We start from the raw sequence: 27,748 nt of genomic DNA, 5'->3' as shown, positions 1-27,748 counted from the left end.
TTGTGGTCACCACTAACATCTCTACGGACCAGTGCTGTCCATCCCATGTCGCTCTTGAGAGTGGATGGAAGGCCGTCAGCTGGTGAGGCTGTTCCAGTTCTTCCCACTCAGCCAAACTTGTGCCTGGATTTTCTTCCTTGCTGTAGACTGGGACATCTTTTATCACTTCTGATAGCTTTAGGGCATTATCTTTCTTTCTGACTTTCTTTTTTGGACAGTGAAATGGAAAATGTGTCTCTTCCAGTCTTTCACATTGATTAATGGAGTCATTCCTCCTTGAGTTTCCAGTGAACTTTAAATCTCAGTTTCTTTTTCCAGCATATGATCACTGATTCTATATTTGGTAAGAGTCTGTCTGAAACTTTGCATATTTCAGCATATTTCAGTGAGGTTTTCTGCCGGTGTGCAGATAGGGTGCGACTGGTGTGGGTGATGTAAGGTGTCTCTGGGGTGATGCTCAGGGCTGTCGCGGGGGGTGCAGTGGTGTCATTCGAGCTTCAGGCAGTGTCCCGACCCGCAATAAATTCTTGTGCTGTAGCTCTGACTGTTAATGTTGCTAAAATATAGGCATGCAACGTGTTTTGCCTCAGCCTGAACTTTCCACTTAGCAATGCAGCCTTCACATGGGGCTTGGGGATGCCTCCCTGCAACGCTTCATTACCGTTAGACACAACACACTAAATACTGCATGAGGTGCTGCTGTCTTCTTGGCATGACAGTGCGCTGATTTGCTTCATCTCCTCTCGCTTCCCCAGCAGCTCCTGGGTAATCTTAGAAACACTTCAGGTATCTCTAGAGCAACTGAGATCCTTATTCATCATGGAGAGCCCCAAGAGCAGTGCGTTACAAGGAGAGATACCCTTATCAGCGTGCCTTCCCCTGCCCTGTAAGACTTTAAGGCATGGGCTGCATGATAAAAGCAGCTGATCGTAAGAGTGAATGGTGTGTCTAAGTATTATCGCTCGAGCGATAACTCAGGAGGACTGAGGGCAATATTTTCCTGCGTGCTGTGGTTAAAAACATGTTTTTATTTCCCCCTTATTTGCAGTCCTATTGCTCGGACCCAAGCCTGGTGTTAGACTTGAAGAACCTCATCGTCCTCTTTGCAGACACACTCCAGGTAGGTGACTGTGGTCTGTCAATCTCAGCGCCCACGGGCTGGTTTGCTCCACAGGCAAGGACCAAGCATCGGCTGCCGTGCTGAGCACCCATGCTGAGCGCAGCCCAGCTTGGCGGGGAGCTAAGCCTTTAATCTCCCTTGGTGCTACCGTCTCTGTAAATCACCCCCTAAATCCTCCTGCCTTCACTGCGCACGTTTGCAGTTGTACTGGGGGAGAATTTGCTCACGTGCTCCCTGTTAAATGCAGAAAATGCTGTTCAGCGCCCTGCTGGTGACTTGTTCTTATCTGATGTAGCTGCTCTCTTCCTCTGCTCCACTGCAGGGATACGGCTTCCCAGTGAACCAGCTCTTTGACATGCTGCTGGAGATCCAAGACCAATATAGTGAAACCCTGCTGAAGAAATGGTCAGGAGTTTTCAGGTAAGAAGCTGTTTAAGCAAACTGGTGAGATGTACCTTACAGAGTAGTTTTAAGCAATAAATAAAAATCTTACTTTAATAAGAGACTACCAAGTTCATGCCTAAATTTTGGGCAGTGGTAAACTTCAGTCTGGGCTCTCCTTGGACCAGGGAAAACCCATTTAAATACAGTTGTGGGGATCATGCGTGCAGTAAGATTTGTGCAATAAATCCATGCACACCAGAGGTTTAACATCTTAGAGAGGTAAGGTTACAGTTTCATTATGGAGCTCATTACAGTCAATAGGTGAATGAATGCAAAAAGCATGTTCTGCAACTTTTTGGGGTCACATTTTAGACTGGCATGTATTTATGAAAAGCCTTGTAACTGAGCAGTAAATCTGAAAAATTGTGCTTGGTCTGTCTTCAAAGAGCATTGGCTTTTGTGTTGAAGAGATTGACAGTGATGTTTCTGTTTGCAGGAGGGGTTTCTGTAGCTGTATTTCTAACTTTCTTCTTTTCCAGAAATATACTTGATTCAGATAACTACAGTCCCATCCCAGTGACAAATGAAGAGATTTATAAGAAAATAGTTGGACAGTTCCCGTTCCAGGATGCAGAACTTGAAAAGGTAAACTTAAACGAGGAAACCAGCACGGCATGTCTCCTGATGCACTAAAATCCCACACCTTGTTTACTGGCATGGAGAACTAAAAATTAGAAGGTCAAAAAACCACAAAACCAAACAAACAATAAGAGAAAAGAACAAATATACTTTCCATGTGTTGCATTTCTTCTGGCATGGAGGAGGAATACCTCATCAATTTTGTTTTCAGATCACAATGTACTATTGCAGTTCAGCATCACTTGCAGTAGATGGGAGAGAGACAAAAAATTTGCTTCCATTGGTATTTTAGTCCATTTTATGAACCATGCTACTGACCTTTTTTGTTTTAATCTAATAGTTAAAAAAGAAAAGACATCAACCCAACAAAAAACAGAAGGTGGTATATCTTGGCTTCTGTAAAAGCGCGTGCTTGCAAAACCCAACAGTGTAGCCAAATTTGACCTAGCCAGTGTCCCTTAAAAGCATGCTTGGCCTTGTGCTCCACATCTGGCAGCCAGCGAGCTGCGAGCCTGGCGAACTTAATTACGACTGGGAGGGCTTTCGATCCAAGTCAAGTGTTTAGATTTCAGAAAGTCTGTGTCCTTCCCTAAAACTGTGTCATGGGATCCAGGTTCTTACTGTTATGCTCTGCAGCTCCCAGCCATGTCTATGCTGTGGGTAAAAGCTAGCTCGTAAAAATTTGGTTCAAGGGAGAGGACATCTGTTTTGTCTGGGCTTTTGGTGTTGTAAGCAAGTGCTCACCTTGGGCAGTAACTGGGGAGGCGACCAAGCAAAACGCCTTGCACATGGTGGGAAATAAAGGAGTTCTCTGACAGAGTTTTGTCATATGAGTAAGGGAGTTGGGAAAGGGAACGAGAGGAGCTTTGTGCTGCCTGCTCCCTTCTAGCTACAAGTCTCCTTCCAGCCCATTTCAGACTCCAAATCCCTTATGCACCCGTGTGCCATTTGTAAGTGATTATCTGGTCTTTCACTTGGCTGAAATGTTTATATAATATACAATAAATGCTGGCTTGTTGTTTCATTGCTGGACTTAGCTAAATATTAGAATTAATTTGCCTGCTTGGAACATGTTGCTGGAAAGCAGTCGTCACTCCGGGCTGGCTGTGAGAGCGATTCTCCCTCTTAAAGATCTGCTCTTTGACTTCAATTCTCTCCTGTGTTTTACAGCAACCATTTCCAAAGAAGTTCCCCTTTTCTGAGTTTGTGCCTAAAGTTTACAATCAGATTAAGGAATTCATCTACGCCTGTCTGAAGTTTTCAGAAGACCTTCATCTGAGGTATGGGATGATTGCGCTACCGGCTGTGATATAGAAGTTTTGTTGGCACGGAAAGATCTCAACATGGTGAAAATATGAATTCTCTTCCTAAACCATCCATGCCACTCAGTTGCTTGGATATACATTGTCCAGGCTGGAGGTGGCTGCTGCTCCCCTTGGAGCGGTGGCATCCTCTGTGTACAAAGGGCTGGCTAAGACTTAAAATAAATAAATAAATAAAAAGCCTCATGCTAGGTCAATAAAGTAAGAGAGGGCCTTTCCCTCTGAGACATTTCTGAGTCACTCATATTGAACAGATGAATCTGGTTGTCCCAAGAAAGATAGTGGTGTCCGCCTGGCACCATGGCTGCAGCTGGCTCGCGGCTTCCCCAGACTGTCCCTCAAGGAGCATGTTGGTGACAAAACTCAAGGTTTTAATTTGCCCTGTGTGTGTTAGTGAATTTTGGCTTCTGGTTTAGGGGTTTTGATTGTTCTTATTTCCCGTGGGAGATTATCAATAAATCAGATTATTTGTATATATGTCTTTTTTTAAACCTCAAAAATATTTTGTTTACCATCCTTTCTCCATCCCAAGGCTCCTAGATGCTGGTTTTGCCTGTGTGTGTGCAGAAGACAGATATATTAGCCAGGAACTGCGAGTTGCTGCTCTCTTTTTACACCCAGTAATGTTTTTACCTTGGTAGAAGTGTGTAAATGAATAACGAGAGTCTTCCCCCCTCTGACTGTTGGTAGTGCCGTACCAGGTTTCGCCTCTCTGGGCAGCCTCATGGCCTGACAACGAATATTGCCCCCATGCTGATGTGAAGCTAGGGCTGTGTTTTGGGGACTCACCAGCTGTTTCGGTGCCTGCACAAGGCTCTTTGAGGTTTCAATCTCTTCTTTGGGAGAGGGATGGTAATTTTGAGAGCCACTCTCTCTCCATCTTCTCCCGGACGTGGCAGCTGTTAGTTGGCATGGAAGCACGGGACGTTTCTCCCCCCACGTTCAGCCTCAGCCTTTGACCGGTGGCAGGTTGTTCTCTTCGGTGCCTCCCAAGGCTCTTAACCCGTGGGTCACCATGAAATGTCTCGGTTTCTGAAGCCGCCGGAATGGTCCGATTTCACACGGCCGCTGGTTTCACCGAGCCCCTCCGTTGGCACTTCCCTTGTGACTTTTGTGCTCTTCACCATTACGGAGGTGATTGGGTTTGTCAGGGAATGGCAGAAAAGTGTTCCCTTGGGGCCCTGCTCAGGGGTCCCCCCGGACAAGTTATTAAAATTCCTTTCGACATTGGATTTTCCAGCCTTTTTCGAGGAGTGGTTTGGGGCTGGGGGAGGGGAGCCGAGCTCTTGGCTTTTTTAGCCAAACATTTGGAATATTTCTCTGAAAACCCCTGTTGACACTTTCTTCATTTCACCCTGACAGCTTGAATTAGGTTTTATTAGGAAGCTTGGCTACAAAGCCGGCAGCAAGTTTTCTTTCTTTTCTCTTTCTTGTTCTTCTTTGGTTGTCATTTACCTTGCACCCTGGAGTGATTGGGGTCAGCCCGTCAGTCACGGGAGGCCTGAAGGTCATGACTACTGCTATGGGATATGGGACATCAGCTGTCACTAACCCAGACAGTTTGCTTAACTACTCTGCAGTCTTTTCCTGAAGAACAGAGCCTATGGCAGAAAACGTAGCTCGTATTTTTTCTAATTATTATTTTAAACTAGCTCCCTGTGTTTGTTGGACAGGAGTGTTCTCCTTTGTGCTGATGCGCTTATGAAAGTTGTTTTGCTTTTGAAGTATTTGAAGAGAATTTGGAGCTTACTGTGCGTTTACGGGGGCTGCAAATTCTTTTGGTTTGGCTCTATTAATTTGATTAGGAGAAAGAAAACCTCCTTTATCCTGTCAACAGTTCTCCCTTCGGTAAAAAGCGTGTATTGGAGCCCGTTGAGGAGATGTCTTTAAAAGTATCCACTTGCTGGAAGGCTTCCACCGCTTCCAGTGGAATTTCCCATTTTAAAGATAGGGGATATCTTGGGCAAACAGTGGGTGGAAGTGGGAGATGTCAGCTCTAATCTGCCAGGACTTTGATTGTTTTTTTCCCAAACAAAGCAGCAATCCCGAAAGCGCTTAGGATACGATTCTGAAAGGGCTGAAAATAACTTAAGTAATAAAGTTGTTAATAATAAAATCAGAGGCTTGAATACCACTTTAGGAGGGAGGAGATGAATGCAGGTTCTTCAACAGCTTGCGTGGCTGCGTCTGTGCTGGCTGTGGTTGGAGGCGTAAAGGTGGCGGTGGATGAAATGGGGCAGACGTGCAGAGCGAGCAGCCCCCACAAAAAGTCCTGCTCGTTTGGGGGGTTTGCTTTCTTTTTGCATATTGAGAACGGAGATCCGGCCTTTCTGTTGAACCCAGAAGCATCCTCTACCTCTCAGTCGAGGGCCTGCATCTTACAAGGGAGCGGTGCAGCTGCGCTTTGCTCTGTAGGCGTGAGCCGCCGCCACTTTGCGCATCGCCGCATCGGCTCGGGGGCTGCTGGGCAAGGCTCTTGTTGCCACCTCATCGCACCTTTGCTGTCGAAACAAGGGGCATGCTCCAGTGCCCGGTCAAATCCTGCCCTGGATTTGATCGGGTGTTTTCCAAGGAGCATTCCCGATTTTTTTTTCTTGGTGCGTGGGGACCTCCTGGGAGATGTCAGATCTTTCCGCTCTGCTGGCTCCCAACTGCAGGCATTGCCCGGCTACTCTCCCCACCATAAAACTGCAATTTAGACTTCATTTTCTAGCTTATGTGGCCAACTAACAAAATGATAGCAGGAAGCCTTGGGAAGCAGTACTTGTCTGCTGCGAGAACTCGGTTAGAAGTGCTTTGAAGAGGTAAATGCAGCTTGGAAGTGCTAAGTAGTATCATTAAGCCCTGCTTGTCTGTGCCCTGGAGGCTTGCAGGCTGAGATGTCGCTGCCGATTCCTGCAGGTGAAGTCAGGGATGGAAACAAAGCCTCCATCCACAAAGCGCTGTGCGATGCTGATGCTGCAGCTGGAGGAAGGGACAAGGGACGGGGACGGCCGGGCCATCGGCGCTGGCTGTGCTGCAGCGTGGGGCAGGGGCCAGCAGCGTCCCGCTCCTGCCAAGAGCGTGACTGTCCCGGGGCGTACCCGCAGACAGACACTCGCTGCCATGTTTAATTTCGACGCCCTGATGACAGGTTGACGTTTGAATTCAAAAGCAAACTTTTACAGCGCAACCGATTTGATTGCCGCGTCGGTTTAGCGAGGAGAGCTGGCTTAACGTCCAAACACGCTTCTTTTTCATCTCCTGGCAAGGCAGCGTCCAGAACAACCGACTGCCCGCCGCGCTCTGCACCCCCGGTAGTGGTAACACAGCCTCCTGCAACCAGCTTCTCCTTCAGCCTCGGCACATCGCAGCCTCCTGTGCTTCCCAAATCCTCAGGGACAGGCTTTGTGAGTCCCCCAACTCCCTGATTTCCCAGGACAGTTCACCAAAGGCACCTGGGGCATGTGCAGAGGCACTGCTTCGTGTCTCCTTTGCTCCATGCACAATTTTTTTTGCCCCCTGTGAGCCGGGACCCAGCCCTTGCTGTTCTCCAGCTCGCTCCCACGCTGTGCTGGCAGCACCAAGTGGCTGCCCCAGTGCCACGAGGTCCCCTTGTGCCACCGTGTCGCTTTAAGTCTCTTGTGCCTTTTTACCATCTGTGGATCATCACGGCGTTAGGTTTTATTGCTCTGGCTATATTTAACCCTGCTATTGTCTGGTGGAGGGGACCGGGGACAATCTGGTCCTTTCTGGGGGGTGGTGGAGGGCCTGGGCTGTGTGCGCGTGCATTTGCGGTGGGGTTTTGCTTTTTCTTGTTGGTTTTGTTTATTTTTAAGTCAAACCTTATTTGAGAGCCATAGTATAAGGACCAGGAAAAACGTAGTGGCTGGTTTCCCTTCCCCCCACGTTCTGCTCCACCCTTTGAAAAACCCCAAAGCATCACCTTGGACCTCGCATCACAGAGGAGTCCTGGGATCGGAGAGGTGACGTGGGCTTGCCCTGACCACCACAGGCTCTTCCCTGCTAAACAGGGGCAAAATAAACTCCCAGGGATTGTTAGTGATGATCCAGAAGAGACCCCCACTAAGACTTGGGCTGGTGGCATTGAGTTTAGATTATCAGAAGCTGGATCCTGCCGAGCTGCTGTTCCTGCTCTGAGAGCGGCCGGTGGGCAGCAGGAGCAGGGCTTGGAAAAGCAGGTTTTTAAACGTCAGAGAAAAGGAAATATTAAGGAAACCTGCTGGGGATCGCAGCGTGGTGAGCAGCTGCCTTGTGTAGGGGGATTTGTGCAGCTGGGCTCTTCCTTGGGAAAGCTGCAGCGAGCCACGGCTTTCGCAGCCCGGCTGAAACGAGAGCGCGGCTCAGCTCAGCGACACACACAAGGAGCGATGTTCTCTGCTTCTCCTGGGAACCTGTGGCCTTCCAGTGCAATTCTCATACCCCAGGTTTAAAGGGAGCACAAGGGAAGTCCTGACTGACTTAAAAATCCAGTTTGCTGAAGCATACTTGGTGCTGGGGGAGGACAAGCGGGTTCGGGAGGCCACAAGGGTTCCTACTGGAGGAGGCTCAGTCTTGCTTCGTGGAGCATCGGGTGCTGCTGGCCCTGGGCTGGGCTCAGTGGGCTCGGTCTGACATTAAATACATGCAGGATTTTGGAGCTGTGTGCAGGGCAGAGGCTGGCAGCTCTTATTCCTGCTCTGGGGGCACCCCCAACGGCAACGCCCCCAGCTTGGCGCTGGCGGTGGGGTAACTGAAGGTTTGCTTTTGTTTCTCCTCTTGATCCCTGCTTTGTAATCTGGCCCATTTGTCAGGTAGAACAGGATAAGGAGCAAAAGGTCGCAGGGTTGATTTACCGGGAGCCTGAAAGTTATTAATGTTTCTCAGCCTTGCAGTTGGAAATTTTCTTTGCCGTCAGCTGCCTGTCACTGCGCTGCCAGAGATAAAGCCCCGTTGTGTCAGGGCTAATGCAGGGCCAACGACAGATCAAAGGAGCCTGCGTCGGGGCCGGCTTCCAAACCCTCTTTCAAAAAGCAGAGGTTGCACCTTGCTGCTTGGAGGGGCAAGGCGGCGTCCCTGCAGCAAAAAGCAGCAAGGCAAACCCCCCGCATTGAGCAATCCTGCAGTTGCAATTGCCTGGCAAAGGCCACGAGTATGTTACAATCTGATTTAGTTGACAAATAAATAAAAAAAATAAAAAAGGCAAGCAGGTTTTTTCGTTTCCCTCCCCACCCCGTTGCGGGTTTTGGTCTGAATTCGGAAAATTTCAGCTTTGTGCAATGAGGAGCAGCTCGGTTGAATGCGTTTGTGCTAGCACTGTGGGTGACTCTTCCCCTGGCGTCACCCCTGGACCTGGCAGGGGTGTAGGTTTGCCCCATTAGCCTGCCTTCTTTACATCCTAATTACCAAAAATTTAGGTCTTTTTGTGCATGTGTCTATATCAGTACGTCGCTGCCCGTGGGCGATGTACAGATGATCAAGCGTAAGCTACCGAAGGGTCGGAGAGCAGACCAGGTGACGAGGTCTCCATGTTTATTTTTTTTGCCTTGGGATAAAGCATTTTGCAAATCTTTCTTTAAATTCTCCTTTCCAGCTCCACGGAAGTTGATGATATGATTAGAAAATCGACAAATCTGCTGCTGACCCGAACGCTGAGCAACTGTTTACAGAACGTCATCAAGAGGAAAAACGTCGGGCTGACAGAGGTAAGACTCGGAGTCGAGCAGACCAATTTCCAGGGCAGGGCACAAGAGTGGGCTTTGGTCCCTTGGAGCTCGTTCCAGCACCTTTTAGAGGTGCTGGTTTGGAGCATTACTGTGAAATATTTAGTTGGAGAACAATAAAGGAGCTAGGGAGCACTGCTGTGCAAAGCAAGAAAGACTTTGTACGTACGGAAGGAGGAAGCATTTTCCTGCTGTTACTAGAATTGCCCCTCTTTTGGATTTTTGGAGCATTGTATATCTGGATTGAAGTGGCAGGCAAGAGGACTTCAAGGGGAGTTGGGGTGGTTTTAACACCAGAGCTGTGAGAGGATGGGGGACTGGTCTCCACCTAAAGATGATCAAGGCAGTTCCAGCACATTTATACAGCATGAACTCTATATGGGCATTTCCTTTTCAAGATCGGTACTTTTCTGTGCGCAAAGCCAGATTTCTGAAAAGTTCAAGTCATGGAAGTCACGACTGCTTGGGAACGTGTGTGGTACCCAAGCCAGGTTGGACACCTTAGTGGGACCTCTGTGTGCCGTTACGAAATGAGCAGGTATTAGTACAGCTGCAGTTCTTTAATTAACTGTGCTGTAGAAATGGATAACGTTCTCTGGACACTGTAAATACCCCACGTGGGGGAGTTTCAGAGAGTTTAGAGCATTACGGCAGTCCGTATTTGCACAGGATGCATCCTCAGACCTTTATCTCTGGAATCTCTCTGCTCCTTGGGGGCTGTTGTGGTTTAACCCGGCCGGCAGCTAAACACCACACAGCCGTTCGCTCACCCTCCCCCCTCCCTCTCTGGGATGGGGGAGAGAAACGGGAAAGTGAAGCCTGTGAGTTGAGATAAAGACAGTTTATTAAGACAGGAAAATAATAATAACAATAATAATAATAATAGTGATAATGGTAATAGTATTAACAATAATAATGTGTAAGAAAACAAGTGATGCACAATGCAATTGCTCACCACCCGCTGACCGATGCCCAGCCTATTCCCGAGCAGCCGGCCCCCCACCCCGGCCAGCCACCCCTATATATTGTTTAGCATGACGTCAGATGGTATGGAATACCCCTTTGGCCAGTTTGGGTCAGCTGTCCTGGGTCTGTCCCCTCCCAGCTCCTGCTGCACCCCCAGCCTGCTCGCTGGCAGGACAGAGCAAGAAGCCGAAAAGTCCTTGGCCTGGTGTAAACACTGCTCTGCAACAATTAAAACATCAGCATGTTATCAGCGCTCTTCTCATCCTAATCCAAAACATAGCACCCTACCAGCTACTATGAGCTACTTAACTCTGTCCTAACTGGAACCAGGACAGGGGCAAATTCCTCCTCCGTCCTGCTCGTCCAGGGGCTCCCTGCAGGAAGAGGAATGCAGTTCTGTCCCTTGCACTGTCCATCCCCCAGATGATCCTTTTGCTGCTGGTGCCAACAGTGGCCACCGAGTGATCGAGGGAAGGGAGGGCGAGCTGAGTGACTCCTGTTAGCTGCTTTTGCCCAGTTTAGGCGGCGTGGATGTGTACGGTACATGGGGGTGACGCCTTTCTGTGGGCTGAGAGCGGTTTCTTCACCTGTGTCGGAGGCAAGGAGGGTTTTTGTGAGAAAATAGGAGTTGGACTTGATGATCCTTATGGGTCCCTTCCAACTCGGGATATTCTATGATTCTGTGGTTCTGGTGTTCATCTCTGAATCTCTTCCCATACTTGTAAAGAGAGTTTCACCCTCTTCTGCCCTACCGCTTGCCAAGGTACTACTAACCTTCTCCCTGTGTCGTCTCTGCCATATTTTTTTCTAATTTAATTGAAGAAAAGATACTTTGAGCATCTTTATTCCCTCCTGCCTCTATTCTTTGTGTAACCATTGACTTGTTTGTCCAACTGGAAGCACACTATGATTTTCCTCTGAGCTTCTCAAATCCTTCCCTATTTAGAAAAGATGAGACATAGACGTGGCTGCGTGGAGCCCTGGAATTAGAGGGCAATTTGGAGAGTCACATATCGTATGAAAGCATAGTCATGGTGTCAAAAGTGACTTCAAAAGATATTTAAGTCCCTTGCACAACTATCGCTTCCCAGATTTAATTTTAAGCAACACTATCTGTTTCTGGGTGCTCCAGAAACACTTCTTCCGAGCAGTGGATAAGGTAATGCAAGACCGTGTACCAACCATCACGGTCAGTTATCTTCTTTAATTAATTGTTCATAAATGTGCACTTGGAATGGGAAGGAAGGAGGATCTAGCAGGGCGTAGCGGCACACGCTGCTGAAGATGCCAAGACCACTGTCTAACCTGTGAATTCCTAATTACATGAAATGAGATGCAGCATCTGCACTGGGACCTCCACCTGGTAGCCTGAATTAGCCACCAGGGACAGCTCTCAAGAGATGAAAAAAATTAATTGCAGAAACCAGAACTCCGGCTGTAGGAGACGTCAGTCTCAGTGTGCAGCAAGCTTTCAGCTGAGCAGCAGATTTTCCTTTTCTCTGCGTTTTCAACGACCTTGACACCCCTTAACAAAAGGGCAGGGAAAGACGATACTATTTTTTCTGGTTTTCGTTTGAATACTCAAGCAAGGAGGTGTTACCCCTCCAAGTTCAAGAGAAAATGGGAACATGAAGGAACCAGGGAGGGAGCAGGAAAGCTCATAACCAGCGGTGGAAGAGGATCAAAGCAGAGCCTCCGAGTTTGATGGCTGATCTGAACCAATAAATGGTGGTGACCAGAGAAGAGGTTTAGGAGGAATTTCACACAGTTGGAAATATTTAATATTTAATTAAGTTGAAACTATAGGAAAATACATCACGATTGTGACGTAAGGGCTGACATAAGGAAAAGCAAATAAATGAGGACTTTTTAGAAGGCAAAAATCAAGAACAGAATTAACCCGAGGAATTCAGAAATGAGAAGCCCTCCTAGTTATGTGTGTAATGCTTTCCAGGGACCAAGTACAAAACAGGAGGATTTCAAAAAGATCGTAATTCGATTTCTTAAAAGCAAAAAGCTGGCTGAAATCACAGAAGCACTGGCTGCAAGTGACTTATGGAGGTCTCTAGTCTGACCTTCTCCTGTATTATTGCCAAACCCGGGTCACGTCAGCTATGGCTTTCTCTACCTGACTTGATTTTTCCAAGACGTAGGTCCCACAGCTTCTCTGGGCACTCTGCTGCAATTCTTAACAACTCTTTTTGTTCCTAATATCCAAGCTGAACCTCCCAGTCTGTGGCCATTGCCCCTTCTTATGTCACCTGGCACCAACACGAGCTGGGTGCTGTAATCTCTGCAGCATTACTTCAGTATTTATGTGTATGCAACACTCAAGTCGGTGCTTAAACATGAAAGGATCAAAGAGGCAAAAAGAAAAGAAGCAATGCTCTGCCTGGCAGGGCACTGCCTATTTCCATCTCATTCAGAAACAAATGATTTGTGTTTCAAAATAATTTCTTTAGAAGAGGTAACTGCAGACTACCACACCATACTCCGGCAATTAAATTATGTCAATCCAGAGCATTGTAATGCCTTCTCTGTCTGCAAGAGAAGTGTTTTGGCATGATATCTGAGCTAGATGTTTTTTGGAAAGGTTTTGCTACAGCTTATGTTACACCTTGAAAATATTCACGGCAGTCTGCACAGAAGAAAATGTACCTGCTTAAGGAATTAGCGATGCATTTGGCTTCCAAGTCAGCGATGCTTGAGTGGGAGCTGGGATTGTCTTCCTCTGGATTATAAACGTTTATGTTGATTGACTTCAGCAGAGTCTTTTGCTCTCTAGTTGCCTTTAATGTCCCAAACTAGCGCCATGTGAAGGCAGCTGAGAAGACAGCATTAAGAAAATTGCAGATAATGGTGGGTATGATAACCAAGGAGATACCAGGGTAGGATCTGCTGTTCACCACACCACCCTTGGAGAAGCAAAACCTTGTGGTTTCTTTGTTGAAAGCCTTAGCGTGATGTTGGTAGGTGTCACTCACGGTACGGGTTAGTTAGGGTTCACGAGCAGACGGGATGCCTGTGATTTGACATGGCACTTCTTTGTAAGCCTGTTGCATTTGAGCCGTGCTGAAACGAGAGCTGACTGACAGCTGAATATAGAAAAGTCATTAAAAAACCCTTTTGTGATATTAGTGGCTGTCATGGGAAATGCTTTTTTTCCCCCAAAAAATATCTTTTATATAAGTCTCTTGATGTTGTTAAAGGAGGAGAGCCTTTGAGTGTGGAGCAGAGCTTAGTGTGTTTGCACAGCGTCAGCTTTTCATGCCAGAAGTTCTTAGAAATTGGCACCCACCAGCCTGGCACCTCCCTGGCTTCAGGAGCACCTTTCTTAAATACTTTTTTTTTTTTTCCTTTTTTAACCTTTGCAGCTTGTACAGATCATTATAAACACGACCCATTTGGAAAAATCGTGCAAGTTCCTCGAGGAATTCATAACCAATATCACCAACGTACTTCCAGAGACTGTCCACACTACGAAACTTTATGGGACCACGACTTTCAAGGTGAGAACGCTGGTAAACGGCTCCTCTGGGGAGCTGCCGTCAGTATTTGGGTTGAGAGGATCTGTTTTCAAACCCGGGTGTGTGGATGTCTGTACGGAGGGAGCTGAGCTGAGCTGAAAGGTAATTTTGGCATATCCTGGGAACTGTATGCCATCAGACGAGCTTTTTGGGTTTGTCCTTCCGAGCAGCTGTATGCTTTGCTTCTGTCTAGATCGGGAGCCTTTGTAACCCTAATTTACAGGCTATGACTGCAACACTCATTATCTGCGGGATTAAGCAGCTTTTAAACAAAAGCCTGATTTTTTTTTTTTAAGTGAACTTCGTTTTGCTGTTTGATCTCCATACAGCGTTGCATGCATCTGGCCATGAACACAAGCTCTCTCCTTTCACCCGAGAGAATAGATTTTCAGAAATTAAATTTTTGCCTCTTCCCATCTTTTAGTGTTATTAAATGCTAAAAGGAGTGGAAATGCTAAAACTCAGGTCTGGAAGAAAGTGCTGGAAATTTCCCAGTCTTTAAATCTTTAAATCCTAACCCCAGAGGATCCTCCTCAGATACTTTACATGAAGTCCTAAGACTATAACTGGCTCAGTTGTGGGGTGTCTGAATTGTGCCCACTGTCTAGGGAGCAGGAGACAGGATCAGTGCCAAGGACTCCAGCAATGGCAGGGAATTGATTAGGTGAGGTTTGCCCTTGGGATAACTCAGCAGGAGATGAAAGCCCCATGACCCCAGGGAAGTCCCTTCCTCATCCCATCCAGCACCATCTTCCTACTTGTCCTGAGGATGTCTTTTCCTGTCCTTGTTCTGGCAGGGAAGCTCTGGGCTTCCAGAAGATCTGGCAGCACAAGTCCCACCAATACGAGCTATCCCGAGGCTGTTACAACCCTGTAGTTGCCTACAGACGCTGTCCTGTGCTGCCTTTAGGGCTAAGTTTCGGGCCAGTCTTGCATCCTGTTGCTCACAGAGCATCTGTGCAGAGGCGTGGTGTGGAGTCTCCATCCCATACAACTTTACCTTGTTTCGCAGGACGCCCGCCACGCTGCTGAGGAAGAGATTTACACCAACCTGAACCAGAAGATAGACCAGTTCTTGCAGCTGGCGGATTACGACTGGATGGCCATGGAGCCGGGCAGCAAGGCCAGTGACTACCTGGTAGACCTCATTGGCTTTCTGCGCAGCACGTTTGCCGTGTTCACGCACCTCCCGGTAAGCGACCCCACCAATTTGCTTTCTTTTTCTGACCGAGGAGCACACGGACTCCTGACGGTGCTGCTGAAAGCAATGGTTGCTCAAGCCTTATGGAGTGCGATGGAAATGGGGCCTTACGCTGGCTCCGTCTGACAAAGTGTCAGGTGTTATGAAATAGCAAATCTATTTTTAAAGTGAGCTATTTCACATGTTAGCAGAAGTCAGGCTTCGGCGAGAGTCTCCCCGAGTATTTGTGATTATTTGTGAGTCTGCTTATGTGTGAACGAGGGAGAGAAACATCCCAGTCTACCAGTAGAGGTGGGAACACAGTTCACTACCACCTATATTTTAGACACATTAACTTTCAGCTTAACAGACATTCAACAATTATTTTGAGAGGTCCCAGCAGAAGGGTGCGTATTACTTGAGCTGCAGATGCATTTCCAACTGTTTGTCCAATCACTGGATGCCTTACATCCAAATATTGCTCTGCGTCGTAAGGCAGCATATGTTTCTTTCTTTTCTCTGCTGTCTAAAATATGCCTGTGTTTATGCTGTTATTGCGATCAAAAATGTCTTTTATGTTGTTTTTTTTGCACTTGGCTGACTGGTGTCCCCTTGAGTAGGAAAAATGTAACCATCAGGGAGTTTCATTTTTGCTCAGACAGCTTTTTTGCTTTTAAACAAGATTTGTTCTGAGCTGTCTGGATATATACTTACGAGTCTCTTCAATCAGCAGGTATGTTGAAATAGCAAATCTTGTGAAGTCTGTATTGGTCCTAAAAGCAATTCCACATCTTTCTTCTTCACTGGACTGTCATTTATTTGTTGTTACTGGGTGCCCAGGATTATAGAGTACCGGCACACAGCGTGGGCACCTTTTTATTGGCTTGGCTATAAACAGGAAGAGGAGGCTGATAATACACAAGGACACTTCTTAACTTCATTCTGCCGGTTTGTGTCTCGGTGATCGCACCACTGGAAGGGATGCTTATGCACTCCAGAGCACTCCAGGAGGTGTCACAGCCCCAAAACTTCAGCAGTACCTTGCAGACTCTTCCACATAGTTATGGCTTTGCCCTTCTCCGTCACGGCAGCAGGATTCGGTAGCTGGTGGAAACGAGCTCTGGTTTGCCGCGGTTGGAGAAGCCACCAAAAGAGAAATGAAAGCGGCTTTCCCAGTGTAGCCGCTTTTTGGGTTACGTACACAAGCAAGTAATGGAATTGCTGGAAGCGGTCAGACAGCCCTGCCGCAGGCAGCAACTTGTACCTGCTCCCAGAACAGCAAGTGTGTGAGCTCCGGGCAGGTCCCCTTGGTAGGGACGGAGCACCGGGAGCTAAGAAAAGCTCAGCCTTCCTCTCCGCTTTGCTTTGGACCCTTTGTTGATATTTTTAACACGTTTGTACCTCAAGCAAAGGAGCTACAAGGGTACAAAAGTACAGGGGTACGAGGGTTTTGTTTCCTGTGTACAGAAGCACACAAAAGGGCGTGTTTTTATAGGGATATTTATATAGGGACAAAACCCATTTTTTTTTTATATAGGGACAAAACCCCGCTGGTGGTTCTCGCTCCCCCCCGTGCAGCCCAGTTTGGGGAGGGCTGGCTCCCCGCACCGCAGCGTGGCTAACGGGAGGGACGAGGATAGGGAGAGGAGCCCGCGGTGATTTATGAGATGGGCCTGGAGTGATTTATCTTCCTTAAACATTAACGTTTCCATTCTGAACTCATCAAAATTGTTTCGGAGCCCGGGAGGGCAGCAAATCGGCCGAGGCGGCTCGAAGCAGCCTTTCTGTTCCGCAGCTGCAACGAAAGCACTGAGTGGGCGAGGAGGCTGCTGGCTGCGGTGGAGGAGCCGGGTAACGTGCTGGTGCTGCTCAGATGCTCTCCTCAGAGCATCGCACGGCACTGAGCCTGCCACCGGCCCCGAGACGGGGCAGGCAGCTTAATCAGAGGCTGCGGTCTGATTTCTGAAGCTATAGATCAGGGTTGAATGGCTGAAAGGAGAGAGAGGTCTGGGATTTTTGATATCTTGGAGCTCCTGCCTTGAGAGGAGCGTTACGGGGACGAATCCCTTGCACTTTGCTGGCAGGCCCCTGCGTACCCTGCAGGCAGCAGCGAGCGAGGGGGAGTCAGGAAGAACCAAAGGCTGGCGGCAAGGTACCCGGCTCCCTCGGTGATCCCTTCTCATGAGGCTCAAGGGCCTTTTCCTGGCAACTTATTTAGAAACACTTTAAAATCTGAGTACGTTTCGAAGTGATTTGTAGGAGATGAGGCGTGGGAAAGCCCCCGTCTGTCTGAAAGGACAGAAAAATGAAGGCGATGTTTGTGAAAGCACCGAGTGTACGGGATGTGCTTCCTCTGTGGAAGGAAGGAGTGAGAGGGCTTGGAGAGGGAAAGGAAGCATCTCCAAAAAGCACGAATTGTCAGTCCGTGTGGGATTGCCAGTGGCAAGGTAGGGCCTTCTCTGTACTGCTGCTCTACACCCAGCCCCAAACGCACCACAACCTAAAGGAGCTGCTGTCCTGTTTGAGGTGTTTGCAGCCTGTTCCCGCTATAAAATATAGGATTTCCACACTTGGGTAGCTTACAGGGAGAGGGAAGGGACTGCAGTGTCTGTCCTTGGGGAGTGGAGCATCCTCTTGTTCCTAGAAGTGGTCTCTGCACAACGCCTGCCCCTCTGTTCTCTTGGCTGCTGCTGCTTTGGAAGTGCCCCCAGCTTCCCGAGCTGGCTGCCGGGTGCCTTTGTGCCCCGAATTTCTGCCATTAACCAAAGCGAAGGGCTCTCTGCTCGCTTGTGACCTCGCGGCAGGTTTTTGGGAGAACGAGAGCGGCAGGCTGAGGAGATGACTAAGTGGCAGGAGGTGAGCGACTCAGCGGCCCTTTGTCACGACAGTAATTACCCCGAAAAAAACCTTCACCTGCTGATCAAAGAAACTCGGCCCGGGCATGTCGGCAGTTCCCGTGCTAAAATTACAGCAACAAAAAGCTCTGTCCTGTAATATAGCAGAGCCGAAAGCCCTGATCCTGCAAAAATGCAGGCGGTTGCTTAACTTGACGTGTGAGCAATCCCATTGTGTTGGCCGGGGCTGCTCGTGGGCAGGAAACCTCCCTGGGGTCAAGGCTCGGAGCGCGCAGCGGGGCCCAGCAAACGGCCTTGGAGGGTCCGGCTGTCCCCGGGCAGCGTTTCGGAGAGATTCGGAGAGAGGAGAGGAGGGGAGGGGAGATGCTGAGCGAGCGAAAAGCTCCGGCCGTGTGTCCCTTTGGGGGATACAGGACCGAATCCTTCCTGTATTTATTGCGGGGAGGGACAGGTACCCCTGACTCAAGCTAGTCCTGGCTCGTGGAGCGGCACAGAGCGTCCCCTCTTCCTTGAGTGTCCAGGCAGGAATTGCAATTCCTGGTTTTTCCCTTAGAGCAAGTGGGGAAGAAGCCTTTGTAGCAGCTCCTTCTGCTTGCCCGTGCCGGGGGGCGGCTGCCGTTCCTAAAGCCAGCAGAAAATGCCTTATCCCGGGAGTCCCCAGAACCTCTTCCCTTTCTGCAGCTTCGCTTCGGGACGGCGAGCCCGGGGACGGGGGGTGAAAAGTTCATGGTGAAGTTAACGGGGCTTTGGTGCATACCGCTGCCGCACGGGCTTTTCATGGTGGTTTATAGCCACAATTCGAAAATGCTCCGCTAAGTGCCCAAAATGTCTCAAAGCAAATAACATGCTGGTGGAAATAAAAGCAGAATTAACATTTGGCTTCGAGGCTGCCCTCTTCCTGTGTTAACCAGTGAGAGTTGGTTACGGCCGCCGCTGCTCTGCTTATTAATATGGGATGCTCAGGCCTCCTTTAAAAGAAAATATCTTTTTTTTTTTCCCTTTTTTTTTTTTAAACATTAAAAAAAAAATGGTTTGCTGGTTTTCAGCGAGGAAAGGGCCGCGGCCTCAAAAATGAACATTTTCGGCATCATACTTTTGAAAAGAATGACTGAAAAAGCCTTTTGTCTCTGATGGCTGATTGTTGTTTTTATTTCTTGTTAGACAAGTTAATGTAAATCGCATTGACAGGGCTACTCCAAACACACTGATTTGTTGACATTAAGCTTTTCAAAGATGGAGGGTTGTGTCAACACCTACAGTGAACTGTCAGGTTAACAAAGCAAGGATGTTTTCCTGGGGGAGGGGAGCGGGGCAGGGGGGAAGGGGTGTGTTTTGTTTTTATTTTAAGTTTCCTTTAATCCTCTGTTAGTCTTGTATCTTGATAACCTCCTTTGGAAGGTAATCAGGGCAGGTCAAGAGGTGATGGTGACCCGGGAAGGGGAAGCAATCTTTCAGCGATCGAACAAACTCCAACCTCCGCCGTCCCGAGCAGTTCAGCGGGAACTCTCTGCGGAGGATTTTGTTTTTTTTTTTCCCCCCCCTTTGTGCTTATTTTTGCCAGATGGCAGGCACAGATTTCAGCTGGAACTGCGCAAACGCTGCGGACGCTCTGCCTGGAACATTTTGCCTTATTCACCATATTGGCATCTCTTCCCAGTTGCAAATAAATACGCTGGCCCCAGCAGATTTTGCATTGGTGGAAAGAGCTTTAAAAGTGTTTATTTTCTTTTTAAAGAGAACAGTTACCTATGTTTTTCTTTTAAAAGCCAAATCCTGCGTAATATGTGAAAGGGCAAGACGTGCACGGAGGTAAAATGCACCGCAAGCCCGAGCTCCGTACCAGCCACAGCCTTGACCACACGGGGAGGGAAGGTCATTTATTTCACTGAGTGGAAAATAACTGTCAGGAAAACATGGTACGAGCACCAAAGACACGTTCTTTAGATCTGCACGAATCCAGCCTGTGCTTAGACAACGTCCCCTTGCCCTTGGAGGAGCTGAGCGAGTTGTGCAGACGTCTGTGGGCCTCTCGCTGGGGTTGGACATCTGCCCGTGGGCATCTCTCGTGCCCATTTTACAGGTGGCAAAGCTGGGGCACGGGGCTGGCGGCTTGCCCCAGGTTGCGCAGCCCGCGTAATACCAGGGCCAGCAACAAAAGTGGCACTTGTGGCACTTCGCGATTCGTTCCTCCCGTAGCTCGTGCCTGGGTCGGAGCGGTGAGGGGTTGTAGGTGGCCCGATGGATGTGTACCTCTCTGCCTCGCTCGCTGTTGCTTTGCTCTCTTCTGCACTTGACTTAAACTCCCTGTGTTGTCCTCTGTAGGGGGATGTAGATGTCCACTCTACAATGTCGGTGAGTACACGGCTCTGTGTCGGGCGCGTGCCGGCTGCTCTGCTCGCACCTCCAGCGTTAGAGGGTGAGTTGAACCAGAAGGGGTCATGGCTCTCGAAAGGGAGGAAAGGAAAATATTAACTTTGGGTGGAAGTTTGTCCCTTCCTCTGCTGCCGACGCAGGCATGGGTTTTCTTTCAGTTTCTGAGATAAATCAGTAGAATAAATAGGAGGCCGGGAGAGCGGGTTTCCTTGCAGACAGGTCGCACACAAGCGTGCCACTGCAGTAGCATTGATAAATCGTTGCTTTTAGACCACGTCGCTTTTAACTACCTCCTTTTATCCCCCATGCATCCCTAAATGTGCGAGGAATTAGGGGCAATGCCTGCTATTAGGGAAAGCACGATGGGATTTGCAACCCCTACTTGAAAGAGAAAAGACCTTTGTAAATCCCCCCATGCGCCCTGGGTTCTGTTCAGCATATATCTCCCTTCCGAGCTGACAGGCTCTGTTGCCCCGTGGGGATTTCCCTCCCGGTCTAAGTGCTCCAACCCGGCGCTGGGACTGCTAAGCCTTCCCTCCGGCGGTATTGTTCGAATATTATTTTTCCGGAGAGCAGCGTGGGCTCTTGATGTTGCTATCGGCCGATTTGGATTAGGGCAATTAGCACAAAAGACAGCGGAGCAGACCTTCGGGACCTGCCTTCTGGTTCAACGAATGCCTCTGATTGTTGTCATTTCTGCTTGGTTCGTGTGCGGGAGGAAAGCTAAGGCATTTTTTCCGCGGGTAGATGGCAAAGTGCTCTCGAGCTGCCGTGTTGTGCCTGTTCCCGTGTCCGCAAGCCAAGGCACGTGCAAACGAGCGCCTCGTGCTTGTCGATACGAAGCGGCTCGATGCAGTTGTGTGCTGTGAGACCCAAACTGTGCTGTGGTGGAGCTCCGAGCTTCTGCTTCTGCGCCTCTGAGCCCTGCTCTTTGCTCAAGCTGCCTGCCAGGCTGCCGCGGCGGTGTCGGCGTGTCGCGGCGCGGTTGGGTGCGCGCGCCCCTTTTCCTGGAAACTGAGCATGGCCGAGCCTCGAGTCCTTGCGGGCTGCGGGCACCTGGGGGGTTCTAAGTCAGCATCGAGGTCTGAAATCAGCGCCAATTTCTGGAAAGAAGGAGCCTGCTGAAAGCAAGCCGAGGCCAGATTCCACCAAAGCCACGGCTTGGTTCCCGGCTCGCCGGGCAGGGATGCGTCGCGCTCGCTGGCGGTGTCCTGGTATCCTGCTTTGGCAGGGGGGGTCGGACCCAACGATCTCTTGAGGTCCTTTCCAATTCTGTGATTCCAATTCTACAATTCTGTGATTCTCTGCGATTCTGTCACCGCATCCCCCCCACGGCCACCAGTTTCCAGAGGCGATGCTGAGTGTCACCTTGTGCATAGGCCATCCCACCTGGTGGCCTTGGGGCGTACCGCGAGAGGGACGGATGCAAAAAGTAACATTGCCTCTGGCTTCCCAAGACTTTCAACAATTTAGAAGCCAGATGTATTTATTTCTTTAATTGAATCCAGTGCCTAGACAGCTATGGAGTCAGCTTCCTATGGAGAGGGGTGCATTAGTTTCATTAAGGTAAATCAATGGAAAGTAATACCTGGAGGTCCCCTGGAAAGGGTCAGGAATGGAGTAATCCCTTTATATGGTGGGACTTTGCTGGCCTGCTCTTAGTTGGTTTTGTTTTTAACTGCCACAGATTCTAATTTTCCTTTTAACCCCTCTAATTTTTTGTTCTCCTGGTAGTTTGTATTAATTGGTGGAAATAAATCACCAGTCCGTCTGTCTAGGAGAGATTTAAAAATAAAGATCTGCTCGCACGAAGTAGCAGCACAAAGAAGCAATTGTAGCAGCGTGTAAAATGTCCGGTGGGAAGCAGTTGTGGCTGATCCTGGAAGTTTCTTGGTGTAGCAGATACGGACAAATACTAAACAAATAAAAAAAAAAGTGAGTTGCCTGGGACACAGACATGGATGGGGCTGAGAGCAGTGTCCAAAATCCTCTGTGCGCTTCCTCTGCTCTCCGGAGATAATCCTACCCTCTCGAGGGGTTGCTCGGACCAGTTTGCCCTAAAGGTGGGGCAAAATGCCCTTAAAATGAGTGTGCCGTGCTCGGGAGAAGACGAGGTTATGGCTGGAGCGATGCTGCATGGCTGTGTGGTCCTGTGCTGCCTGCCTGGCTGTGGGCTGGTGGCTGCGACTTACCTTCCTCCTCTTCTCAAGTGTCTCTGAAATCCTAAATACTTGCAAAACTGAAGGGCTCCAAACAAGAACTAATGGTTGCTTTAAAGCAAGGAGCAAAGCGTTCAAATACGGTGGATTTAGCTTGGTTGGCTGGGGAGAAGGCTGACCTCTGATTAACCCAGGAGCGCTAGTTAACTAGAATCCGGGTAAGCCAAGTTATCTTGTAATTACATGGTTTCTTGTATGCTTTCAGCACTTTGAAAATTAATTGAAGCTAAAATGCCCAGTCCCATAAATCCTTTAAACCAGGGTGTGCACGCTTACCTAGGAATTGCTTCCCTTTGAGTAGTCACCTTGGCATGTTCGGCTTTGATTTTATTTTACAAACTTAGATTTATAAAGCTATTTTATGCTTACTTTTGCATGCACATACATACACAAAGAATCAGATGTGTGGTACGGGGAATTTGACAGTCGAAAATCCATCCTCGGCGTGAGGAATTCGAACACGCCTGCTGCTTCCTGCACCGGAGCCCAGCGCAGACCTTCCAGCAGCCCTAGCAGAAGTTAAAGTATGTTTTTTCCCTTTAGGCTCAAATTTAAGTGAAACAATAGACTTTGCAATTACACGCTTTCCTCTGGTTTCATGCACTGGCAACCTGAAGTCTTGCAAGACTCCTCTTAAGCAGCGAACGTGCAAAGGAATGCTAATTTATGCCCATCTGCTGCAGAAGCCCCTAGCTATCCAGCCTAGCCTCACCTCGGCAGCAGAGCAACCTGCCTTACAGGAGCCCGGTCTCGTCTTCCCCTCTCCTCCGGGATCCCCGGGACTGAGGTTGCCCGGAGAATTATCGGGAATTTGTGCGGAATATTTGGAGCCTGGCACGGCTGAGTGCTCGAGCAGGCTGGGCTGGTGGCAGCGGCACGCAGAGAGGCGTTCGCCGTGCATCCTGCAGCCCAGGTTAGGTATGGCACGAGAAAGGAAGCAAAGCGTTTAAAAATACAGAACCTTCTGGGTTTCTCATGACTGCTGTGGCCTTTCTTCATCGCGTTTCATGAATGGCAATAACTAAGGAGAAGCTGATGTGCTAACATAAAAAAAGGAAACCGACCGCAAGTTAGCAGTCATTTTTGCAGTTTTCATTTTCTTCTCTCTTTATCTCGACTAGAACACGTAAATATTGGCAATGGAAATTTCGTGTAAGATTTAGTTCCTGGAAAAGTGCAAAACCAGCCGAAGTTTCATGTGCTTCTTGGGTTGGTCACCGCTCCTCAGTCATCGGCTCTGATCGCCCAGCTTGGAAACAAAAAATTGGGCTGGAAGTGGAGTGTTGTGTTTTGTTTTTTTTTTGTTTTGAGCTCATCCTTCTTTCCAGTCTGCTCAACATCTGGGGCTTAAGTCATGTACGAGTTCCACTTCCAGCAGGCAGCCGTACGTCACGGAAAACACGCCGACCCCTCCGCTGGGCATCGCAGCGAGCGGGGATCTGCCCACGTGCGGGGTCTGCAGCCCTCGGAGCGTGAGGAACCCCTCGTGCCGGGGCGTCCGCAGGCTCTGCAGGCGAGGAGCAGCGCAGCCCGCTGTTCTCCAGGCCTCGAGATCTTTCACCTTTTATTTATACCACAACTGCTAGGAGTATATAGCGAAGACGAAGCAAGAGCACTCTCTCTTTTTAAGTCTTCCTGCTGCCGTAATTGGAAGATGCTTTGCCCTGATAAATCAGCAGAAATAAGCATGGTTCTAGCTCTTCGTACGTTAGGGAGAAAATGCAAAATCTGTATTTAATCAACTTTTTGTTTCCAAAATGGCAGCTGCTTTGTATTTAATGGAAAATCAGACTCTTCCCAATGGAAAGAATGTTATTCCCAAAGCGAATACAAAAGAAAATAAAAGCCACAAAAGAGGAGGATGAAATATGTCATTTATTTTTTCTCGTTCGTTCCAGTTTTGCTCTCTGATAATTGTCGGGCCACGGCTCTGGTTTGTGTCAAGTAACTCAAAGTCTCACCCCGTGGACATGGGGACCAGGAGAGCCTCGCCGAGCGCTTGGAGGGCTGCATGGCGCAAAGAGGACCGAGAAAAATTACGGCTACTTCTCGTGTGCATATAAAGAGACTCATTAAACACAGGTTATTTATGGCTTTAATTCCGCCGCGGAGGTGCCTCCGTCGTTAGAGCTTCATATTTTTCCTCGGCACCTCTTGGTGCAGGATCTCAGTGTCCTTTTGCAGAGGTGAAGGAGCCTGCCTTTGGGGTGCCCCAGGTGCGGGGAGAGAACTGAGGAGCACCAAGACCACGCTGCGGCCGTGCCCACCCGGCGTGTCCGCAGGTCGCAGCCCTGTCCCCGTGGCTGCAGCGAGTCTGCGTCATCCACAGCCCCGTCCCTTCTCGGTCTGCTGCTCGAGTCTGCTTGCAGCAGTGTTAAGGCTGAAACACATTAAAACATTAAAAAAAGTAAATGTATTAGTTTTTGGGGAGGTTGCCAAGCTGACGCTGTGGCAAGCCGAAAGCCCCGGTTCTGTACGATGCAGTTTAGGGTTCCCTCCCGCCATGGCATGGAGATACCTTTGGGGAAAGGAGAAGTGATTTTAGCTGTCGTGACGTGCTCTGTCCAAAAGTTTTGGGTTTTGCTGGGGTTTTGCTAGCTGCTTCCATGCCGAGCTCTACATCTCCCTGCCTCGTGGTGCCGTTTCTCATCACAGCAAGGCCGGGCAGGCATTTGCAGCGCAGCACGTAGGATGTGTGAGTATTCAGAGAGCAGGTAGAGGAGGTAAATGTGACTTACTAATCTTTCCTTGTTTAAAAAAGAGGGCTACGTAAAGCAGGAGGCAGCAGGTTTGGAGTGGGAGCTTGTTGCCCCAGGGCGCTGCCGAACCGCCAGCCCACTGGGAGAACTGGGAGCAGATCCGTACGCAAATATTGGGAGCATCTACAGGTAAATCAAGTAGGCTGATGAGTTCAAAGCACGTAATTACTAGCTTTTCTTGAAGCTTGACGCCGTCAAGCGCCTGACCCAGAACTGCAGCAGTGGGAAGGTCCCTGCACAGCTCTCCGAAGCACCTCGGGAGACCAGAGAGAGCTGCTCTGGGTGCTCTGACAGCGCTGCTCATTTCTGGTGGGCCAGGCTCTGTGCACAACAGTTCCCATTCTACAGACTTTAAAAAGATGTTAATTAAAAAGGTATTGCCGTGCGTTTGTAAGAAAAAAGACCTGGGTCTTGGAATCCTCTATTTCTGTGTATTTTCTGCATACGCGCACCTAGCAGCTCCCCGGCTGAGGCTGTGCTGCAGAGTGCTGAGCTGCCCAGGGAAGGGCCTCTGCCTGCTCCGTGCCTCCGCAGCGCTTCAAAGACTTTGCCCTGCGGTCACCGCAACAGCTGCGGCCCGAGGTACTTCCCTTCCCCGCCCGCTGCCCTTCCTCCTATTTATTTATTTTCCTATTTAAAAAAAATAAATAAATAAAGTGGACGGCGCTCGTTGGCTCTGACAGCACAGCTAAAGTGCGGGGGGAAAAGATCTGATGTCCCTGTGCATGCCCGTGCCTATATCCCGGATTGGTTAAAGAAGAGAAAAAATCAGAAAAAATATATATACGACCATCAGCCTCCGACGTGCTGCGCTGTGTGGGAGCCTCGGGCCTCCCCCAGCCCCGTCCCAAACAGCTCCCAGCTGTGGGCCTTGGGCATCTTCCCCAGACCAAGCTCCTGGGGACTTTTCTCTTTTATTGGCACCCGAAGGGTTTTGCATCGGACCGCAGTGGTCAGCGTAACCGGCTGCCCGGTTTATTTTCCGCGTGGTGAAGATAATCGCTGGATTTGCTTTTTTTTCCCCCCCGTTTACCTTTTTATTTGCCCGGTTGCCCACGAGCTTCTGTTGGGAGCTCAGATTCGCCGTGTGTCCGTCTCGCAGCCCCATCTGTGACGGCACGTTTTCCCTTGAATGCTCAAAATAGAATAGAAGCGGTAAATGGTTACTTCTGCAAACGACACCCCGCTGATTTTTCAGATCTCTCTGGAGGACAGCCCCTCGAAGCCAGGCTTTCCCTCTGCTTCCGCACAGCTTCAAGGTGAGCCCGCAGCCTGGCACGGTGGCCGGCCAGCTCGGCTGTAGCCACGGCTTTTGGCTCCTCAGGTGCTTGCGAGGGCAGCAGATCTTTGCCCACGACCAATTCCACTCGAAGCTCTGCTTGTTGGCATCGCTTTAAGGCTCTTGTGGGTTCACTCAGGTGAATCTGAGACTTTCTGGAGGAAAGGTGTCTCGTGAGCCAGGCTGTTAGGTGCTAGGGACAAAAATCCCCGGTTTCCATCAGAAGAGGGTACGGCGGTGTCTTGGTGGTGACATTCAGCTTAAACCTCCTGACCCGCTGATGGCAACGAAGCTTCTCCCACAAGCCACGAAACCTTTCCGGGTTTAAACTCCTCCCAGCCAGGCATTGAAGTGTGCGGGGCGAAGAAGGGCCGCAGCCTGCCCTGTGCAGGGCGAGGACCTCTCCTAAAGCAGAAGCCGTCCTTCCCTCTGTCATTTTGGCCGTGGCAGACCCCGGGGAGGAGGAGGCCTTCCTGGTGCCTGGCCCCACGAGCAGCAGGATGGACCCGGGGGCTCTGTACGCGAGGTTGTTGGCACCAAAGGGCCCGGTTGTGCTTTGAACCCAAAATGCCCTCTTCACAGAAGCACGTGGGCAATCTTCTTTCTTCTTTTCTTCTCATTTCGCAAATTTGGGCACCAGAAAACCTCTGGTTTTACCTCCCCCAGTAACGTGAAGGACCTGATGGAGGACCAAGGCGCATCCTCTTCCCCGGCAGGCGTTGCTCCGTGCTCAGAGCCCCGGCGCCAAGCAGTGCTCGCCGCCGCCTTCTCCTGGTGCTTGGGTTCCCTTGTTTTTTGTTGTTTTTTTTTTTTTTTTTGTTGGTTTTCCTTGGTTTTTTTTTGGTTTTCCTTGGTAGCTTCCAAACCCAGAGAGGCTTCAGCTGAGCACTTTGCAGCTTGGTGCCAGTCGCCTTTAGCCAAGCCCACGGTCAACACGCAGGCCTCAGTGCGTAGCTCCTGGGGTGACTTCATGGGGCAGGAGATTAAATCCAGGGCTTGGCGGTGCCTGCAGTCAGCGAGCAGCCCCTGACCCTCGCACATCCGTCCCCTCGTGCCCCACACGCTCACACTAACGCAACGTGACGGGGCTCAGCCCTGCTGCACGCCACGAACCGACCTGCTCTCCTCCTCTTTCCGTAACGCAAACCATTTGGGGAGGAAAAACTGATTGTCCCTGCTTGCTAAGGGTGCTGCGAAACAAATCTTTAGCCATGTCAATAGAGCTAATGGTGTAAAGAGGGCAGGAAAGCAGATCTTTCTGCAAGTGCTGGCATTTGTAAACGTGCTGCTGGGTGCCGTGGAGTGCTGGGCACTGTGCAGTGGCATTGGGGATGTCTGCGGAGCTGAGCTCCTCCGTTCACAACAGGTGCTGGGCTTTTGTACAAAATGGGAGGCTCTCTCGATACCTAGTTTGAAGCCGATC

General features: G+C 49.4%; 1 protein-coding gene across 7 annotated transcripts in view; it reads left to right on the top strand.

Annotated features, from left to right (window-relative positions):
* Positions 1-27,748, top strand: part of EXOC6B (exocyst complex component 6B) — a 294,380-nt gene that overhangs the window by 171,545 nt on the left and 95,087 nt on the right. For 4 of the 7 annotated variants that reach the window (XM_066997041.1, XM_048045623.2, XM_066997042.1 and 1 more), the window contains 8 exons: positions 1,049-1,120; positions 1,443-1,540; positions 2,044-2,149; positions 3,314-3,423; positions 9,038-9,149; positions 13,508-13,642; positions 14,673-14,852; positions 20,018-20,047. In XM_066997041.1, coding sequence (XP_066853142.1) covers positions 1,049-1,120; positions 1,443-1,540; positions 2,044-2,149; positions 3,314-3,423; positions 9,038-9,149; positions 13,508-13,642; positions 14,673-14,852; positions 20,018-20,047 — 843 coding nt within the window. Of the gene's footprint in view, positions 1-1,048; positions 1,121-1,442; positions 1,541-2,043; positions 2,150-3,313; positions 3,424-9,037; positions 9,150-13,507; positions 13,643-14,672; positions 14,853-20,017; positions 20,048-22,682; positions 24,414-27,748 lie in introns of those variants that run through there. The other 3 variants (XM_048045625.2, XM_048045629.2, XM_048045632.2) reach the window with 2 other exon arrangements.

Source organism: Anser cygnoides, chromosome 4 (assembly GCF_040182565.1).
Source record: "Anser cygnoides isolate HZ-2024a breed goose chromosome 4, Taihu_goose_T2T_genome, whole genome shotgun sequence".
In the NCBI taxonomy this organism is placed as follows: domain Eukaryota; kingdom Metazoa; phylum Chordata; class Aves; order Anseriformes; family Anatidae; genus Anser; species Anser cygnoides.
Note: the sequence above shows the minus strand (reverse complement) of the source record. Positions and strands in the feature narration are given on the sequence as shown.